Genomic DNA, 21,436 nt, shown 5'->3' on the forward strand with positions numbered 1-21,436 from the left:
AAAAAACAGCTGCCATCAAACTCGTTAAGATTCAAACTGGTTCCAGTGAGCCCGGTGAAAAGTCTGGGTGCCCATCTCAGGTTTACCTGAGCTGCCTGAACTCGAGGTGTCAAATATACCTCCTGTATACAGGTGACATGGCCTAGGGCCAGCCAACAAAGCTGGAGTGGTTTGTCATTAAATGAAGAGGTCAGCAGCCTTTGAGAAATCAAGGTCTCACCCTCCAGCCCAAGTTCACCCACTCCAGCTCCACAGGTGGTTGAAGCACGTTCCCTTCAGTGCCCTCACATCCATCCCACATGAGGATTTCACATCATTTTCACTTGTTTTAAAGCTGGGATTGAGTTTGGGAGAACACAATGCTTTGAACTCCCTCTGCCAGCCCAAACAGGCTGCTGATGCACCATGTCTTGTTCTTTTGCCAGGTGCTATGAAGAGCCCAGAGAATGAAGCTGAGACATCACAACCAGCAGTGACTTTCTAGGTTCTTTTTCTTTTTTTTCCTTTGTGGAAAGAGCGAGGGTGGATTTTATATATAAATTATTTTGTCCTTTCTGATCAATACATATAGTGTCCTACATAGCTTCCCCACCTGGGGCCTAAGGGCTTTCTCCATGCTTTACAGCCTGCCATGCTCAGTGGTTGATATCTAACTCTATTTTTGAGATGCCTTCAAACACTCAGAATAAATCCAGCAGCAAGAAGCACCAAGGCACCACCTACTTCACTAAGGGCCTTTACAGTCTGTGCCAGGCAGTCACGGGCTCGTTAATCAGCGTAGCCCCACGTCAAGTCAAAGCTGCGTGTTAGGAAAGCCTGATCCGAAGACCTGAGGAGACTTAAATGGCCAAGTTCTAGGTCAAATCCCAGTATGATACTCCAAGCCCCTTATCCCTGGTGCCCTCATTGTCCCCACAGTGGTGGGGATGATCACACCCACCTGCTTCACAGGGTTGTTGTGAGGCTACATTAGTCCGTGTCTGTACAGCATTTGGAGAGCCATGAATTAAAGGTGCTGCTGAAATACAATTTGCTGTCTTAAAGACTTTATTATTAATACCTGAGCTTCAGGCAGGCAGATCACTGCCTTCCCACGTGCTTAAACACTCATCTGAAGTGTGAGGAATGAAGCCTCTGCATAAACAGGGGTTTAGCTGAGTGTAAAACCCAGTGGCCACATGCAAAATGCTGAGCTACTTGAGCTCCTGGAGTCTGGCAGCACAAGTGTGCTTGGGAGAGCTCCCATCGTCTCCACCACTGCTTTCCCAGAGCTTCCTGATAGACCAGAAGAGCAGCATCCTCATCCAGCCAGAACCCCCAGCTCAGCAGAGCCCCAGGAACCACCAGTGCACCCCCAAGGCTGCAGGGGTAAATACCCTTTTTCTGGAAGATTTCACTTTGAGGACATTAGAGCTTAATTAGATGTTTCGCTTAAGGAGACTTTCTGCCTAAGAAGAAACCCCTTTTTTCAAAGATAGTTGGATGTTTCTTTTCCTGCTGCATTCCAGAGAAAGCTACAGTCTTTCTCTCTGGTCTGAGGAGAAATAAACCCTCACAGTGTTACAGGCCTTTTCTTTGGGGAGGGCCTGGGGGAGGACAGAGAAGATAAGAGGCCTGGAAGGGAACAGGAGGCTTTCTCAGGCCCAGCACTTTTGCAGCTGCTGCAGGTTCTCTTTGGGAGTTTTTAGCATTCTCGACTTCAGAATAAACCTTTTGGATTCTTTCCACTGCCTTGGCATTTTTGGGGGTACCTGCATGTATCTTACCACACAAAGGCACCCCAAGGACAGCCCTTCATTGGGTTCCCCAGGGCAGTAGCTCCTGTTTGGAGCCTGCTGGTCACAGCCTGAGCTGGTTCAGCCCCAGCCATACTCATTCACCACCTTCAGCAAAATCCTCACAGGAGGAGAGTGGGGATGTCCACCCCCAGCATCCACGTGAGAGAAATGATGCCCCATTGGGTATTTCTGGAGGTCTCAGCTGCCTCATTCAGCAGAGTAAGGTACTGAAGCACTAACCCTGCACTACCTCTGCCCATCTTCACCGTGACTCCTGCTTGGAAGCTGCACCAGTTCCACCAGCACAGACCTTGGGAGAACCTTGTCTGTGCAGCAGCAGCACAGTGAGATACTGGCTCCCCTAACAGGAGCAACATCATCCATCAACCCTGAAGGTAAACTGTGACATTATGGAAAAAAGGACCTAGCCAAGCACTCAGAAGGGGTATTGCTGCACACATTCCCCTGCACAGTTCAGTGAAACATTGTAATTGAGCCTGATTTAATCTAATAGGATGGATAAGAGATGTTTGCTGGCATGTGCAGTGTGGGAGGTAGCTGTGCTTTGCAGCTGGCAAGGAAGTGTTCAGCAAAATACATGCAATGTTTTCACAACTCATGCTAAGAGCCAACACATTTTCTACCTTTAACATCTGCACCAGGGAGTTTGATAAGTTGTTTTTTAATAAGTACAGCTTTTCTGGTAACATTCATGAAAAGTAAAATGCCATCACTCACCCAGCCTCTGCCAGACTGGTGAATTTGCTTAAGCACAAAGTCCCAGGTGATTTCCAATTAGGTGAACCCAGAGCTCCAGATTCCAGAGACCTGTGACTCCACGCATGGAACACCACAAGCAGGTTTTTAGTGAGTATCAAGCTTTAACACATCTCTGCAGACCTCTGAGATCCCATGGGATCTCGCCACTGCTCAAGTTTTCCTTCCTTTGACCTCCTTCTTTCCACAGACCCTTGAGAATCTTACACAGAGGGTGAGGCCCTGGCACGGGTTGCCCAGAGAAGCTGTGGCTGCCCCTGGATCCCTGGAAGTGTCCAAGGCCAGGTTGGAAGGGACTTGGAGCATCCTGGGCTAGAGGAAGGTGTCTCTGGCAGGTGGGATGAGGGGAAACCAGCAGCAGTATTAGCAATGATAAAGGCAGCTGGGAAACGTCTTCCTTGCCGTGAGGGGCCTAGAACTGGACACAGCCCTGGAGGGGCCTCAGCAGGGCCAGCACAGGGACAGTCACTGCCCTGGCCCTGCTGCCACACCATGGCTGGCACAGCCCAGGGGCCACTGGCCTCTTGCCCCCCTGGGCTCCCCTGGGCTCATGTCCAGCCCCTGGCACCAGCACCCCCCCCAGGGCCTTCTCTGCTGTTGGAGAGTGTCCAAAGGAGGGACACGAGGATGGGGAAGGGTCTGGAGAGACCACACAAGAGCAGCTGAGGGCACTTGGTGTGTTCAGCTGGAGCAGAGGAGACTGAGGGGAGACCTCAGTGCAGTTCCAACTGCCTGGGCAGGGGCAGAGGAGGGGCAGGGACTGAGCTCTGCTCTGGGGGGACCAGGGACAGCAGCCAGGGAATGGCTGGAGCTGTGTCAGGGCAGGCTCAGGTTGGATCTCAGGCAAGGGTTCTTCCCCCAGAGGCTGGTTGGGCACTGCCCAGGCTCCCCAGGGCAGTGGGCACAGCCCCAAGGCTGCCAGAGCTCCAGGAGGGTTTGGCTGATCCTCTGGGGCACAGGGGGTGACTCTTGGGGCTGGGCCTGTGCAGGGCCAAGGATTGGACTGGATGGTCCTTGTGGGTCCCTTCCAGCTCAGGACATTCCATGATCCCATGACATCCCCAACGCTGCCATCCTGCTCTCAGCGCTGTCCCCGCCCGGCACACGCCGTGCCCGGTCCCACACAGGGTCCCCCCGCCCCGGGGCCGCTCTGACGTCATCCCCCGCTCCCCTCAGAGCCGCTCATTACGTCACCGCCGCGCCATGACGTCACGCCGCCATTCCCGGCGGGGCCGCTCCCGGCAGCCCCCGCGCACAAGATGGCGGCGCGGGGCGGCGGGCGGTGAGCGGGGGCGCGGCCCCGGGCAGACATGACCTACACGGCCGAGCAGCTGGACGGGGTGCGGCGGTGAGCGGGGCCGGGGGGCGGCGGGGAGCGGGGCCGGGGGAGCGGGCCCCGGGGAGCGGGCCCCGGGGAGCGGGCCCCGGGGATAACCGTGTGTCGGCCGCCAGGATCAAGCGGTGCCGGGACTACTACGAGATCCTGGGCGTGAGCAGGGACGCCGGCGAGGAGGAGCTGAAGCGCGCGTACCGCCGGCTCGCCCTCAAGTTCCACCCCGACAAGAACCGCGCGCCCGGGGCCACCGAGGCCTTCAAAGGTGAGGGGGCTCCGTGAGGGGCCCGGGGGGCTCCGTGGGGGGCCGAGCGGCCGCACCTGCAGAGGCCGCGGGTGCCGCGGACACACCGGCGGCCACACAGAACCCCCTGCGGCTCGGCAGGGTTTGCATTTTCCTCTGCAAAATACAGCATTTCTATCAGAAACAGAGGGAAATGTACCTCAGGTCTCATTGCGAGAACTTCTGAGGGATTTTGCAGTGGCACGAGGTGACAGGCCAAGGAGGAATGGGTTCACACTGACAGTGGGCTAGATGGGGTATTGGGAAGAAATTGTTCCCTGTGAGGGTGGGGAGGCCCTGGCACAGGTTGCCCAGAGAAGCTGCGGCTGCCCCTGGATCCCTGGAAGCGTCCAAGGCCAGGTTGGACAGGGCTTGGAGCAACCTGGGCTGGTGGAAGGTGTCCCTGCCCATGGCAGGGGGTGGATGAGATGATCTTTCAGGTCCTTTCCAACCCAAACCATTCCAGGATTCTGTGAAGGGTTCAAAACGAGGCTTGGAACTAAGACTGGGCATGCAGGAGAATGGGGTGTTGTGTAATCAAAAACTGCTCCTTGTCAATACATTTATACGATATCTATGCAAACCTATAAAATTTAATCCAATATGCTGTGTCTGGACTTCTCAGAAAAATTTCAGTTCTGTACTGACCCTGTTGCCATCTAAACTCTTACATCCTTTGCCCTTTCCATCCTGTGTTACAGCACAGCAGGAGGAAAGCAAGTGATTCATTCATAGTCTGTTAAGGAGCTTTTGAAGGGCTTTTCTTTGTTTGTTTGTGTTTGGGTTGTAGTTCTCAATGAACTTGTTCTGTCAGAGATCAAAGAGGAAGATGAACCAAACAAATACTTCTGGGTGGTTGGGTGTGAAGTGTGAAGTAGATGTGCTGCACAGCTTCAGGAGCACCTCTGCCAGCAGGAAAAACTTGGAATATCACTCTGCATTTTAATTAGTCTCTCCAGTTATTAACTTTGTGTTGACTGTGTGTGGTATATGGAGGTGCACTTCTATAGCAGGGCTTGGTTTGAGCTGAGAAAATGTTGCATTCTCACCCACTTTCTTGGCTGAAGTGGAGACTCACCTCGGTTTTATGAATATTTCAGGTCTCTCCATATACTTTAGCACTTTCTCTTGGCATCAGGGGCAGCAGGAAGTAGTTTCCATCACAGGTAATTCCAGTGCTGTTCTTTCAAAAGTGACTCAATCTTTGGTCAAGCATGACTTTTCTATGCTTGTTTGGGTTTTTTTTTTTTGCTGCACTGCTTATAAAAGTCAGAGGTCTGGAAATGTTGATTAAAATGCTTGTTTTAATTCCCTCTCCAGCAATAGGCAATGCTTTTGCAGTTCTGAGCAACCCTGAGAAGCGACTGCGATACGATGAACTGGGGAGCGACCAAGAGCATGTCAGCACTGGCCAGGCCAGGCACTACAATTACTACACAGAGTTTGAAGCAGACATTACACCAGAAGAAATATTCAATGTGTTTTTTGGTGGGCATTTTCCTACAGGTCAGTGGTTTTGAAGTGCAGTGGGCTGACACTAAACCCGAGGGAATGGCTGGAGCTGTGTCAGGGCAGGCTCAGGTTGGATCTCAGCCAAAGGTTCTTCCCCCAGAGGCTGGTTGGGCACTGCCCAGGCTCCCCAGGGCAGTGGGCACAGCCCCAAGGCTGCCAGAGCTCCAGGAGGGTTTGGCTGATCCTCTGGGGCACAGGGGGTGACTCTTGGGGCTGGGCCTGTGCAGGGCCAGGGGTTGGACTGGATGATCCTTGTGGATCCTTTCCAACTTGGGATATTTTGTGATTCTGTAAACCATAAAGGAAGGTCAGCTTCCCTTGGGGACTGCTCATGGAATTGATTATACATTTGAAAAGAGCAGAAACCTTTCTGGAATTGTTTTCTACCTTTCTTTTATTCCCTCCATCATCTGAAGCCAGCAGTGGTATGGGAGATAAAATAAAGTGTGAATGGGAACGGATCAGAGGTGTCTTAGGTGATGGCAGGACTCAGTCACCTCAGAGGTCTTTTCCAACCTTAACCATTCCATGATTGGGTTGTACTTGAGGCACCTTCCAGCATTCCAGGCCGGCATGGCACAGCTGCTGGAGTTGTGATCTCAGTGCCTCTCTAAGCAGGGAAGCTCCTGTGCCTTCCTGGCACGTTCCTGTGTGCTGGAATGAAATTCAAGCTTGGGAGCTCAGCAAGTGCTCCCTGCCAGGATAGACTGTCCGTGGATATGCAGGATCCAGTAACACAGCAGTGGAGCTGCACCTGTAGTAGCTCCGGGCATGTCTCAGTCCAGCCTTGGCTTTTGTATTTGTAGGAAAAATAGAAAGATACCACAAGATCTGTGGATTAAAAGTAAATCTGAAAGGTGTGGTGAGCTCGAGGGTGTTCCTGGCAGCATCTAAGGAATTGCTTTAGCATTCCTGTAAACTTTTCCCCTCCCAGGTGTCACATAAAGTGACATACACACCACTTACTACAGCCTGAAGCCACAGACACAGGTAGTTACTTACAAGCTCCCCATAACCTTAGTGTGAGTGGTGCATCTTGCTGCCAGGGGACCTCAGGTTGTTCCTAAATGTGCATCAGTAAATGTGCAAAGTGAGCCAACCCCAACATGGTGTAATTCCATCCAGAGTCTGCAAGTTTTCCATTCCTGGCTGTGCAAGGAATTGCACCTGTGTGTGCCTTTTGTGGAACGTTGCCCTCGTGGAATGGGACTGCTTGGTAATGTGGGGGACAGGGATGCTTGGAACTGAGGACAGGAAACTGAGGAGCTGCAGGAGGAATTTGGGTACTGGGCATGGCAGGTTTGTCAGGGAGAGTGGCACAAAGGAGAAAATGGGAATTTTGAGCCAAATGGCAAAGAATAAGGAAAGAAACAGCTATTTCATAGTAGTTGGTGTTGGTAGTAAACAATGGTTTCCTCACCAAAAAAGTGTGTGGATGTAAATTTATGTACATTTTCCTAATGTAAAAGTAAGTTTTAAGTTATGGAAAATTACCAGTTTAGCAATTTTCCAAATAGGGAAAGTCCTCACGGATTCTGTTTAGCAAGAGAATTGCTAGTAAGAGGTAGTTGATATAAAGAGAACATTTTTTTAAACCGTTGTAGCACTAAGTAGGACTTGCCTGAGCTGAAGTTTGTGCTGGTGTTTGTTTTGTGACACTTTGCTGTCACCAGGCTCTCTGGAAATCCAAATTAGAGGTGTTGGTGTCAACTCATTTGTATGGCATTTGTGGGCAGGTTTGTGGCTTTGGTTTTACTGTGCAGTTTTCCTCTGTGGATATTCAGTGGAAAAATATTAAAAGTTAAAATGTTAACTGTGATAAAACTCAAGGGAGACTCCACATGGCACAGTTCTAATGGGGAGAGGCTACAACTTGAATGTCCTTCTCATGAAAAATAAATGCACATGGAAGGAAAGAAACTCCTGGCAGAAATTCTTGGAGAAACTTGGAATTTGGGATAACTCTTCTCTAGGCACCCTGTAAAAGCCATTCTTCTATTCCAAAACTTGCTTCTTTTTTCATAGCTTGATAAAATACTGTCTTTTTACCAAAAAGAAACTTTCCTCCTTGGAGACAGCCTGGCTTGGAGCTCTGATGGCACACATGCCTTGGAAAAATCCTTGAGCAAGCACTGGAACAGAGGTTTAACACAACAGCAAAGGTCACCTTCGCCCAGGTTTCTTGCAGAATTCTTTGGGAAGCTCGAAAAAGGACAGTGGAAGAGTGTAAAATAATGTGACATCTTTCCCAGGGCTTAAAAATAGATTTGCATTTCTGTTGTGATGATAAGCCATAGATTTCCAATTCTCTAACACAAAGACATGCTGAATTTCAAAGGAGGAGAGCAAAGCTATTATTAAGATATTCATATGGTGATAAAATCAGAGTTGGAGCTTCAAATCGAAGCAGCACATACAATTCTTTCCTCATTTTAGAATTTTTAAAAATAAATCAACTGCATTCCACGTGCAAGAAAGGAAATCCTGAATTGTTCTCCTTTTTTCACTCGAAAAGCTATTTTTTTAAAATCTCTCTCCTTATGATAAAATAATTAAGTGAAACCATTAATGGCTTGAAGGCAGAGGAAATAGAAATGAGTAGAAAAGCACATTCAGTAATTATGGGAGGCTGTAATTCATGACCTGAGCCTGGAGAAGCAAATTCATTTTCCTGCCACAGCCTTGCAAGTGAATGTGACAAAACCAGCATTAAAATATGAGATACAATCATAAAAATCAGAACATGTCTCTGCAGTGTGATTTAAATTAAGATGGACTTGGGGCACACTTTGCAATTTCTCTGGTAGGCTTTTTGGAATGACATGTTGTTTTGTCATTTCAGTCAGAGGTTGGCTGTGCTTTTTGGTGTGAGGTCTCACAAATGTCATCAGGCTGTGTAGTATCAACCTGGATAATTAAACAGAAACCGAGGAGTACAGGTGAGTGCCATGAAATGTGACTTTTCTTTTACAGGAAATATCCACATGTTCTCAAATGTAGCCAGAGATGCACATTATTACCCACGGAGGCACCGGACTGAAAGGGCATGGACACAGGAGCAGGAGGAGGAAGACAACAGGCCACAGGTAGCCAGGAGGAGGGATCTCCTGGGCTTAAATATCTCACCAGGGTGAGGGAGACCTGAAGCCAGGACACACCTTCCCATGCTTGAGTGCTCAGTGTTTATTCTCAAGCACTGCACCCACAGGGGGTGTTTTTTACGTGACTGGATTGGCTTTTATTAATCACTGCTTTAAAAATACTTTGTATTTATAGGATTACATGCCTTCCAGTTTCTGTCATCCAGGGGTTTGCTGCTGCTTCTTTTTTCAAGCTCTAATGTTTGGTAATCCAACAACAATTAGTCCAAATGGGGCCTGGTAATGGGTGTGGAAGCACTGGCTTTTGCTGTTTGTCCTCAAGGTGTATTTAAGCCTTCAGTAAATGAGCACCCAGGTGCTGCACAAGCCTCTTCCAGCCCGGGGCAGGATGGCTCTGGGATACATTTCTGCCAACTGAGACCTCCAGGTGAGACAGGGTGTCTTTTGTTGCCAGTGCACATACACATGTGCCACCTCTCTTGGCAGAATCTCCCTCTGGAGACTGACTGTTAAGCTCAGGGAATCATTCTCCAAGGAAGAGGAGTTTTCCCTTGTGAGTCTCTTAGCCTCTGAAAAAAGAAACGGATACAGCTGACAGCAAACAGGGCAAATGAATCCCACCTACATCAGGAATCCTCGTTGCTATCCCAGGGCAGAGGGCAAAGCCTGAATAGCTGCATGCTTTATTTTCCTCCTCCTAGCATTTTAGAAGCCGGTTTAGAAAGAAATCAAAGAGCAGGAGGAAAGATCTGTGTTTTCCCTTTGATACTTTTCCACTCTCTTGTTGCATTTGCATCCTGTCCCAGGTTACAGCACATGTGGCCTCTTAACTGTTTACTGCTCAGCCATTAAATCCAGTGCTTGAACAGAGGTTGAGATCTTTAGAATGGGTGTAGCAACCTTCAGAGAGTGCCTGGAAAGCTGTAGAACATGGGAATTGCAGTGTGTTCCTGCAGGTTGGATTGTCAGCTGGGCACTGACAGTGCTGTGGGTGTCTATTGCCTTGTGAAGGAAGGGGTAGAGGAAAAGATAATTGAAAGAAAATGGTTGTCAAGAGATGTCTGAGATTATTAATAAAGGTTATTTTGAAATTACAGTGTCATCCCTCTCGAAATCCCAAAGTACTTCCTCTTTTTTTCAGTTTACATGTAATACATTGTTGATCTGTGATAGATAGCCTGGTTTCTGTGAACAGATGCCTCTTTTTCCATCTCTCTTCCCTTGGCTACTAATTCTTGTTCTTTTCAGAATTCCTATTCTGCATTCATCCAGTTGATGCCAGTGTTCATCATCATAGTAGTGTCAGTGATAACCCAGCTGATGGCCACCAACCCTCCCTACAGCTTATTCTACAAGTCGTAAGTGCTTTAAAAACACGTTTTTCTGTTCTTGCTGTGTGCAATAGGGAGGCAGAAGGAAGTTGGATTTGATAGCAGAATTCATGTTAATGTTCTGCTCTTTCCAGCAACTGTTATCAGTTCATAAATAGGGAAATACCAACAGTCTGCCCTGACGAGTTCCCCTGAGCTGTGAAGTTACCTGTGGTGAGCTTTATTGCTGAACAGAGAGAGGCACCAGACCAGAAACCTTCCTCAGCTGGTGTGAAATGGTTTTGCACTGTGATACAGGAGGATAAATGTGGGTGTAGATCAGCCTCTGGTCCGCCCAGCTCCTGGAATCTGTGGACCACCACTGAGGTGCCTCTGGAAAGCAGTTAAATAATGAAGCCTGTGGTGTGCAGTATGAATCCAAATCTGCTCTGGAGCATGAATTCCACTGGAAGCTCCACAAATCATTAAAGCCTTGAAATGCCCTGGTTTAATTTCTGTAGAGGAGCAGGACCCTGGGGAGCTGATCAGCTCTGGAAGCAGAAGGACCACCACCAGAGCTGCTGTAATTTGAGATTGTGAGGCAGAGGAAAAAACAGTGCTGGCAGGAAGGAATCTCTCTAGTGGGAAAGAGCTCACCTTCACTGGCTCTTACTGAGCCAGAAGTAGGATTGGCAGGTTTTGGGGAACCAGCAGAGAGCTCCAAACACACCCCTTGCTCCCTTCTAGGAGTAAAACTCCTCAGGTCCAGGTCTGTCCCCTCCCTCTGCTGTCAGAGTAGCCCAGCACCTCTCATCATTTTGCCACAAGATGTCAGTGTGAGGCCCTCGCAGAAGAGCAGGAGGGTGGTTGTTTTTTGGGTGCTTTTTTTTTTCCAGGGAGTGTTTTTGCTATCTGCCAGTCCCATGTGGAACCTCCCACGCTGCCCCCACAGCAGCTGATCTCTCCTGCTTTTCTTCACTGCCTCCCCTTCTCCTGCTGGTGTGAGATAGTCAGGCCTGAGCCTGGCACACAGTTGGGTCATTTCTCTAAATCATAACCTTAAAAAACAGCTTAAAAACTAGAAGCAGTTGTTTCTTTAAAGAGAGTGGACACCTCTGAGACAGTGAGAGAGTCCAGGAAGAAGGGGCAAACAGGATTCCATTGAGTAGAGTGTAACCTTTGTGTTTTGGCTGCCTGCCTCTGTCTGTGGGCAGTGATTTGAGCAAATGCCTGGGTATCTTTGCTCAAATAAGGAAATTCGGTCTAAGAATGGAGTTTGGTCCAGTGACTGTGTCAGAGGGGCTAATTCTTCCCCACTTTGCTTACTGATGATTATAAAACCCTGAAGAAAAGTGTAATTAGAATCTCCCCTGCTAATTTTTAGTTCTACTAAAGGATCCAGAAAACAGGAAAATCCAGATCCAATTGCATTGTGCCCCAAGTCTTTATAATCTCTACCTTAGTTATCAATCCCCATGGATTTCTGGACTGAGTTTACCAGGAATCCCCAGCAAACAGAAGGAGGTGTCTGGAGAGTTCACAGTTAAAATTTGCTCTGATATTTTGGAAGTGTCTTGAGTGAGCTGTTGGGAACAAACACAGTGTTCAGAAGGAGCAGTGTCAGTTCTTTGTAGGTCTTTCCAAACATTAGATATTTTCCGGTGGTTTTAGCAGGGGGTGGATTCTGTTTGTAATGCACAGCTTGCTGTGCCCGAGACTTGTAATTTCCTTACTGGATGGTTGAGGGAGCCATAATCCTGCAGAAATTAACTGTAAAAACATGGCTCTAAATACTGTCCTCTGGAAATGCCAGTGTGGAGAAACAGCTCTTGATTTCTTTAGGGTTGAACTGCTCAAACATCTGTTTTCTCTGTGTGCCCACAGGTCCATCGGCCACGTCATCATCAGAGAAACAGAGAACTTGCAGGTGCCTTACTATGTCGATAGGAACTTCGAGAAGAATTATCAAGGAGCAGAACTCCAAGAGCTCGAGAAGACAGTTGAAAAGGATTACATAGACTATATTCAGACCAGCTGCTGGAAGGAGAAACAGCAAAGTAAGTTCTTTCTGTCCCAGGTGTGTGCCCAGGACCCGCCGGGGGCTGGGCGGTGGCTGCGCCTCGCAAAGTGCTGCTGGTTTTAGCCTCAGTTTGCAAAGCTCACATCTCAACCTTGCCCTGCTTTGAGGTGTCTCATATCTCCTCTTAACACTGAATTGGCTTTTCTTGAGATCAGTCAAAATACATTTTAAGTGATGAGTGGAAAGTAGATTTCACCATTTGAGATGTTTTTTTTCCACTCGGTTTTTATGCTCGAATAACCTTTAGTGATGATGTTTTCAACACAGAACCCACCACATTTATCTAGCCCTGACAGATGGTTAGGCTAGAAAAGATCTTGAGACATCACCTATTCCATGTTTCCTTTGCTGGAGCAGACTGGCTCCATGAGGAGTTTCTCTGACTTTTCCCTTAAAACTTCCCCAGGAGAGCCCGTAGCCTGTCCAGGTGCTCTTGGCTCTCTTGAGTGGGCTGTGTTCCTGGTTTCAGTTTCCAGAGCTGTGCTTCTGTGCTCAGTTTGTGTGTTATTTGCATTTTCTATCTTTAGATGAGTTTGAGATCATGCTTTTCACCACAGTCAAGTCTTTTAAAAACAAGAATTGAGTGCAGGAAGGGAGAACACAGATGTGAGCATTCAAACTCGTTATTCTCAATCAGCCATGAGTCACTCAGTGATGTGAATAAAGGCATGTGAACCCCATATTTTAAGGCATTTTACCCACATATTGCATTACTTACCTATTAATTACTGCTAATCTGGTTCATTGAAAACAGAGCAAATCCCTGCTTCTTTGGCAAGTAACAAAAATAAAATTACAAGGAGTAGCTGATGTTGGGATGTTGTGACAGATTTTTTTTTCAGCTAAAAAACTCATCACCTTTAAATGAGTAAACACAAAGTGCTGCTGTGTATAAAGGAAACTGGAACAAGTTGTGTCTCTGAGAATATTCAATAGCAAACTGCTTTCACACACTGGTGGGGCTTTCTAAATTGCTCTGTGTGAAACAGTCCTCAGCACACTGCTAAAAAGTGCCTTTGCACTTGTTTTCAGTTTCTTTACCAGTTGCATCATTATTGGAAACACAGTTTGTCCAAACGAGACTTGTTTAACCCTAGAGAAGAGGTAACAACAGTGTTGCTGACTCCAAACTCTTCACAGGTTTTTCATGGGAAGGCTTGTTTTGGTTTAAAACTTAAAAGTTACCAATCCTGCTTTAAAGAGAAATAAACAGACATAGGTTCTGAAGTTAAAAAGGAAAAGAACCCATAACATAAGACCACAAAAATCCTGAAGTTTTTAGTGTGCTTGACTTGTGACCTTCAAGCATCTGTGGCTGGCAGGAGCAGCCTGTGAGTGTAATTTGGCTGTTAATACTCATAAATGTAGGCTTGCACAAAAATCCTTTTAATTGATCTTGTGCAACTGAAAGTTGTCTCTTTCATGTAGACCTGGAGCTCAGGAGAGCCAAGCCCCAAAATAAGGACAGGGTTTGGGAGTCTAGGGGAGACCAGTTGTCAGAGAGGGGGAGATGATCCAGCAGGGAATGCCAAATGCCTGCCAAGCCCTGCTCCTCCTGAGCTCTGTACACTTAGAGATTGTATTAGTCACCCATCTGCAAATACATTTACAGTGTCCACAATTAGCAGTAGCCTGAGGACACCACTGTAATTCAAACTAAGCATTTTCAGAGTGATTCCATCCAGGCCAGTGAGCAGGTAAGGGGCACAGCTGAGGTTGGGCTCACTTTGCAAAAATAAACTGTGAATACGGTGTGGAGTGCTGGAGAAAAGCTCTGGAGATGTTGAGGCAGTTCTCAGTCAGCTGTTGCTCCACAGCATTGGTCTCTTAATCCTTGTTGAAGTGTTTGACTTAGTGTGCTCAGCTTTTTGTCAGTTGAATGCCTATTAATAGTACATTTGTTGTGTTTACTGAGGGTGCATTTCTCTTTAGCACCAGCAAAATGGACAGAGATGAGTTACTCAGGAACAGTTCGGTTTTAAAGTCCTTGATTTTATGATTTGGAAAGTGCTACCTGGTGTTCAACAACCTGAAGGAAAATTTTAAAAGTAACGGGTTGGCATCTTGTTCAGCCAGTTGCTTTTATAGTGCTGCACCAAACAGGACTCCCCTTCTCAGCAGAGCAGTGTGTGAAAGTTGTCTGTGCTCTGGGTTTGGGTCTTCTGAAACCTCTGACACAATTAAGTACAAAAAGCAGATCCCAGGTTTTTACAGGAATGTTTCAGCTGGATAGCACAGTTGTAAAGTGTGGCTCCAAAGAGCTCCAGGTCACAAAGAGGCAACTGAAAACAGAGAATCAGGATATGTGTCATAGAATCGTGATGGGTTGGCTTGGAAGGCATCTTAAAGCTTATCCAGTTCTACCCCTGCCATGGCAGGGACACCTTCCACCAGCCCAGGTTGCTCCAAGCCCTGTCCAACCTGTCCTTGGACACTTCCAGGGATCCAGGGGCAGCCACAGCTTCTCTGGGCAACCTGTACCAGGGCCTCCCCACCCTCACAGGGAAAGATTTCTTCCCAATATCCAGTCTAAACGTAACAGAAATTCAGTATTTTAGGATGTCCTTAAAGAGAAAAGTTCAAAGGAACAACTCTGTAGAAGATTGAAACCCACAAGGAGCAGATGTGATGGAATAAACCCTGTCAAAAGCGCAGGGAATAATTTTTCCCAATTGGATAAGTGGAAACTGAGATTCTCCACTGCACAATTCCAGGGACTCTGGACTCAGAGACAATTACCCAAGTCTGGTTTTGCTGGAGGCTTGTCAAGGCTGTGTACCCAGCACTGCCTGAGTGGCATTTGGGTTATAAACCTGCCAATGGGTTCCTGCTCTAAAATGAACTGTTCATGCCTGACAGTTTGGGAAGCTTTTCAGTAAGTGGGTGGAGGGTTAAATGGCTTTAAATTTCAGTGGGACAGGGACACAGGACGTAAGGCATGAAAGGACCTATTGAAGTTCTTTCCACTCTGAATAATTTTGTGAAATGAGGGGCTTGTGAGGTGTATAAAAGCTCTTTGAAAAATTGAGTGTCATCAGGTAGCCTGTGCTTACGGAAAGGTTGACCTTTTCAGAAGTAAATTACTGCTTTTCTCCTCAGTGCATCTAATCCTGCAGCTAAATTATTCTTCAGGGAGAAAGCTATTTTAAGACTTCCTCAGCTAATCAGCAAAAGAAACTTCTCTGAATTACTGGGGGGAAATAATTTAAACAATGGGATTATTTCAGTTTTATGTTGCTTTTGAGAAGAAGGGGAACAAATATGCAAAGTACATTTGAGATTGTTAATGAAAGGGCACGGAGGCCTTTCAGACAAGTCCCTCGGGTAACTCTTCACCTCCCTGGATTCAATACCCAGCAAAATTAGAATTAACAAGTGCCACAAGGATAACAAAGCACTGAGAAACAGTTCTTTAAGGAGGCTCACGGCTTCATCCTAATACATCTTTTTTTTTTTTTTTTCATCTTTCAGAGTCTGACTTGTCCAATTTGGCCAAGCTCTACAGAGATGAGAGGTTAAAACAGAAAGCAGAATCCCTGAAACTTGAGCACTGTGAGAAGCTCTCCAGTCTGATCGGGATGCACAAAGGGGGCTGAGCAGAATGCACACGTTCCATAGTTTTATTTATTGCTGTTTTAAGTTATGTTTTTATTTTCCTTCATATAAAAGGGGAAGGAGTCTATTGTAAGGAGTGGATATTGGAGTCCTTCTGCATGTAGTGCAGAGAAGGGCCAGCACGAGCTGCAGAGCTGCTGTTTGCTGTAATATATCCTGTACATTAGACTCGGTTCCAAGGACCAGTGGCACTTTGTACATTCATTCCAGGGAGATTCTCTTGGTTTGGAACCCCTCTGAATCCAAACAGTGTGTGCTTCCCAGGAGAGCACGCACATGCCTCGGCTTTCCATGTTTTCCATGGAGCTGCAGTGCAGTGGATCCCATGGACAGTGTTGTGCTCGGTGCTGGGTGTCAGCTCCCCTTCCCATTGCAGCACCCAGGCTGTCCCTGCCTCCACAGCGCTGTGAAGGACTGTTGGGGTGATTCCAGTGTCCTGTGCAGTGCTGAGGGCAGGAGGGACAGGTACCTGCCCCAGGTGAGCACCTGAGCACACTCCCAGCCCTCCCTCTGTCCAAGGGACTGTTCCCTGTGCTGCTCCACAGGAGGGCCGTGCCCATCCTGCTCCGTGTGACACCAACACAACCAAGAAGATGGGAGTGTGAACTGCACCAATTCCAGTGGCTGCAAATCTGTAAGGAAAGGACAACCATGTTGATTTTCTCATCTGTTTTCAGTGGCATATTTTGAAGCTGGCTGTTACATTCTGACTTGGATCTGCACACTCTTCCCCAGCTGCTCCAGGGGCCCTGCTTTTCCCGGTACAGTTCTCATGTAGCATATTTTTACTCTGCTGAGCAGTTATGAATGTTTCACTGTAGCCATCAGTACTGCAAAGAAAAAGACCCATGTGGTAGTGTCCTGTTTTTCCTTGATCCTCCTTTCCAAAGTCAGGCTTTGAGGAGCAGTTTGAGGCTGGTTCTACCCGTGAGCAGCAGAGACCGGTGTTACTCCAGCTGAGCACCAGTTTCTCTGGTGGGTACCACGGGTGTGTGCCAGGCATGGAATGACCTGTTCTTCCAGGGTGGGGGGCTTGGGGCAGCCACAGCACAGCACTGCTCCCCTCTGACCTTGGGAATAGGTGTCAGTGAGATCTGAGCAATGCTCTGGTGTGGCCCCATTCCTAAAACCTGCTGCAGGATGCACAGGTGGCCTTGCCTGAAACCTAGGGAGCAAAGTGCTCCAAAGTTTGGGAAATGCCAGGATTAAACCTGCCTTTGAAGCTTAGACTTCAGGTGTCCGTGTGCCTGGTGGAGCAGTGTTGTCCAGGTGCTCTGCCGAGGGGCCCTGTGGGCTGGAACTGGCACTGTGGGTACCACAAAGTGTCCCCTCCGTGTCCCTGTCCTGTTCACACAGCAGGGGGAGGTTGGGCAGCAAACAAATTGGGAGGTAAAGAAGCTTTTCTGGGGTGTGCACTGGAATTTGGGGGTTGTATCAGGGATTTGAGGCTTGGTGCTCCTGCACATGAGCCAGACACATTCCAGATGTGATGAGAACATTCCAAGTACAGCAGTGGTGCTGCTGTGGGGTGGTGGTGTGTCAAAAAATGGAGGGGGAAGCATCAAAGTAACTCTTTAAATTACATATTAGCATTAACATTTGTATCTTATTTGCAGGAAACCTTATAGGAGCAGGTGGGAAAGTTGAGCAGAGTTTGTTGGGCACCTGGGATGGGAAGAGCACCAGTGGGCATTTTGAGTGGGTTGGTGCCAGTCTGCAAAGGTTCATTATTCCAGGATGGTGGCTAGATTGGTTATTAAGGGTTGATTATTCCAGGATGGGGGCTGGCAGAGCAGGCAGTCTTAGTTCTGGTATTTCCCACCTTTGAGCACGAGTGTGTACAGAAAGCAAAATTAATGTTGCTTTTTATCTACTAAATAGCTTGTAGAATATATTAGACGTCTGTTCAAGTGGTTGGACCTGGTTCTAGGGTTGGTATCTTCCCTGTCCTTCCTGTGGGAGTCCCAGAGCTGTAGAGGGATGCAGGTGGGGAGACCAAAGCCAGTGACTTCTCTGGACCTGCCGTGTCCTGCATGGAGCTTGAACTCATACACAGCATTTTGCACTGGAACCAGATCACACCTCTCCATCTAAAGATCTCCAAGGACTTGATGGAGGTGGGGACCTCCTGTGGGAAGCACAGTCATACAGAGTCTTCTCTGGAACTAGGAAGGGGGCTGGGATGGAGCAGGAGGTGAGACTGGGAGGTAAAAACATTTCCCAAAGCAATAAGTGTTCTTTGTTTATACTGGGGGGTGTCAGGTGCTGGTGTGTGCTGGGAGAGGGTGTGTGGCTTGGGGTGTCTGGTGACAAACAGGACAAGCTATGTTTGTACAGCACGGGCATCCTGCTCCATAGGGAAAAGGAGAGTCCTCTCTGGAGCCCGTGGGCTGGAAATGTATCCCTGCCCTTCTCCAAAGGGTGCTGGGTCAGAATAAGAGAGGGAAAGGTGTTCCTGAGCAGGAGGGTGGCTCGGAGCGGGGGGTGCCCCTGTTCCCTGGGAACACCGAGCACTGGGACGTGGGTCTGTGTGTGTGGATGTGTTTGGGGTTTTTAAATTAAAGACGTGACACATCTCCGTGCCTGTACGTGCCGTGGTGTGGAAGGAGGGGCAGTGGGAGTGTGCCAGGCGGGATGGCGGGGCCGGGCCCGGCGCTGGGGGAGCGGGACGTGGCGACGGGCGGGCAGGGCTGGGGCTGCCGCGGGCGAGCCCGGGACAGGGACGGGATCGGGACCGGGACCGGGATCGAGACCGGCCCCGTTCCTGTCCCAGCACCGGGAAGGGGCGGGGGCGCGGTGGGGGCGGGGCTTGTTCAGACCTCACCTTCCGGGGGCGGGGTCTGTTCAGGCCACGCCCCTTGGCCGGCCCACGGTGCTGGGACCCTGCGGGAATGGGAATGGGAATGGGAGAGGGGTAGCGGGGCTGGGAGTGGGATAGGGGGCTGGGAACAGGACAGGGGGATGGGAGAGGAGCAGGAGTCTGGGAGTGGGGTTCGGGGCTGGGAGTGGGACAGGGAGCTGGGAGCGGGGCAAGGAACTGGGAGCAGGGCAGTGGGAAGCAGGGCAGGGGGCTGGGAACTGGGTCTGGGAAGCAGGGCAGGAGGAACAGGGCCGGGCCCTGCCTGTCAAAGCCCTGCCGTGGCACCTCCTGGTTGCAGGACCCTCCTGCCCTGCTGTTGCCCAGCCTGGGCCCGCGCTCCGGGCCGGGGCACTCTGGCACACAGCCCTGGTGCCTGCCCGGGCAGCACCCCCTGCCCTGCAGGGCAGCCCCGTGACATCCCCACACGGGGGGGGGAGGTGGAAGGGTCCCTTTGAGCTGTTCATACCTGCCCCGGGCTCACACAGCAGCCCCGGGGTGTCGCAGTGCCCGAGCTCTGCCAGGGCTGCTGGCGTGTCCCGGGTGCCCAGATCCCAACTGAACTCCAGGGTTGGCTCTGAAAGCCAAGCTGGGCCAGTGTTTCCTGCTCTTCCGGAGTTGCAAAAAGCAGCTCCAGCGTGGGAGAAGCACGTCCTGCTTTGGGCAGCTCCCAGCAGCTTCCTCCTCCTCCTCGCTGCCTCTGTGCTGAGCATGCCAGCGCTAAGGTGAGTGAGCACACACCGAGCTGGCACCAAATCCAGGTTAATAAGCAAATGCAGTGGTGACCTGCAGGCAGGATCCCGCTGGCTTAAACATAAATCAGTGTTTAATTAGCAAGGCTGGCTCAGCCTGGTCCACCCGCTGTTCTATAACGTGTTTGTGCCCGAGGCTCCCACGCACACCCCGACCTGCTCTGGGTGCTGGAAGGTGCATCTGCAGCCTCTGACCCTAAACCTGTTGGACCTTGGTTGGCAAGAGGACCCCGGGGTCTCCATGCCCTCCTCTCTTTGCTGTTTGCAAATCAGGAGCCACACTGAGGGTGGGGAGGAATCCCAGGACCAGGAGGAGGAGATGCAGGTGCTGGAGTGTGGCCCTTGCCCAGGAGTTCTCCAGCCGGGGCGGAGAGATGGGACTGCCCGGCCCGTTCCCACTGTGTTCCCACAGCACACCCAGACGGGTTGTTCAGGGCAGGATTGCGATCACCACCCTCACAGGGAAGAATTTCTTCCCAGTATCCCATCTAACTAATCCCATCCCTCTGGCAGTTTGAAGCCATTCTCCCTTGTCACTCCAGGCCCTTGTCCCAAGTCCCTCTCCAGCTCTATTGGAGCCTCTTTAGGAACTGGAAGGGGCTCTCAGGTCTCCCCAGAGCCTTCCCTTCTCCAGGCTGAACAATCCCAACTCTCCCAGCCTTTCCTCCCAGCAGAGCTGCTCCAGCCCTCTGATCCTCTTGGTGCCTCCTCTGGACTCTCTCCAGCAGCTCCATGTCCTCCCTGTGCTGTTCCCCAGGGCTGGAGCAGCTCTGCAGGGGGGTCTCAGCTGAGGGGCAGAGGGGCAGAATCCCCCCTGCCCTGCTGCCCACGCTGTGGGATCAGCCCAGGGCACGGGGGGTCTCTGGGCTGGGTCATCTCCAGCCTGTCCCCCACCAGCCCCCCAAGTCCTTCTCCCAGGGCTGCTCCATCTGTTCATCTCCAACCTGGATTGATCCCAGGGTTGCCCCAACCCGGGTGCAGCACCAGCCCTTGGTCTTGTTAAAGATGTTGGGAGAAGCCCATTGAGCTGACAGTCCTTGTGCAGCCCAGCCCTGCATCCTCATGGAGCTGGAGCAGGGGCTATGCAGGTCATTCCCCTCCCCAGCACTGCCAGGAAGCAGATGGATGGATGGATGGATGGATGGACAGACAGTGGGTGTCCAGCACAGCTCCAGCCTCCCATGCAGCCCCCAGTGCTGTTGTGTCACTTGCCACAGCTGTTGGCACTGTGATCAGTCTGGGTTTGGCAGTACCCGGATGTCAGAGATGCAGCAGCAGCAAGGACTGTGCTGAGAGTGGGAGAGCTGGGGGTGTTCACCAGGAGGAGAGAAGGCTCTGGGAGACCTGAGAGCCCCTTCCAGGGCCTAAAGGGGCTCCAGGAGAGCTGGAGAGGGACTGGAGACAAGGGCCTGGACAACAGGGAATGGCTTCCTACTGCCAGAGGGCAGGGTGAGGTGGGACACTGGGAGGAAATTTTTCCCTGTGAGGGTGGGGAGGCCCTGGCACAGGTTGCCCAGAGAAGCTGTGGGATCCCCTGGATCCCTGGAAGTGTCCAAGGCCAGGTTGGACAGGGCTTGGAGCAACCTTGGACACTGGAAGGTGTCCCTGCCCATGGCAGGGGGTGGAAGGAGATGATCTTTCAGGTCCCTTCCAACCCAAACCAGTTGGTGATTGTGTGATTGTGTGACTGTGAAAGGTTTACAGCAGTTACACGAGTCATTGCCCTAAATCTGCTTCTCAGCACTGCCAGGACAGCAGGACCTGCAGGCAGGAGCACAAGGACCTTTCCCTTTGTGCCCGCAGGGATCCTCCTGCTGAGCTCATTATTTTACCTTATCCAGAGCTTCCCCACTCCCACAGCTGTCCCTGTGCCCTCCCTGCCTCCTCCTCACCCCCAGCACTGGTACCCAGATGCACCAAAGGCATCAGTGAGACACCCTGGGAGGCTCAGTGGGACACCAGTGAACCTGGGCTGGACAAACCTCCTGTTCCCATCAGCTGCTGGTGGCACTGGGATCCTGGGTATGACCCTGGGCAG

General features: G+C 50.1%; 1 protein-coding gene across 1 annotated transcript; it reads left to right on the forward strand.

The window, feature by feature from the left end:
* The first annotated feature begins 3,745 nt into the window (after positions 1–3,745).
* On the forward strand, positions 3,746–18,365 carry DNAJC18 (DnaJ heat shock protein family (Hsp40) member C18). Its single transcript, XM_027745119.2, is given in 8 exon segments — positions 3,746–3,846; positions 3,849–3,903; positions 4,008–4,153; positions 5,492–5,677; positions 8,657–8,769; positions 10,033–10,142; positions 11,979–12,151; positions 15,646–18,365. Coding segments are annotated over 8 exon segments (996 nt in total). The 5' UTR covers positions 3,746–3,758; the 3' UTR covers positions 15,771–18,365.
* Positions 18,366–21,436: the final 3,071 nt, after the last annotated feature.

Source organism: Pipra filicauda, unplaced genomic scaffold, assembly GCF_003945595.2.
Source record: "Pipra filicauda isolate LSUMZ 115617 unplaced genomic scaffold, ASM394559v2 scaffold413_size774581_pilon, whole genome shotgun sequence".
In the NCBI taxonomy this organism is placed as follows: domain Eukaryota; kingdom Metazoa; phylum Chordata; class Aves; order Passeriformes; family Pipridae; genus Pipra; species Pipra filicauda.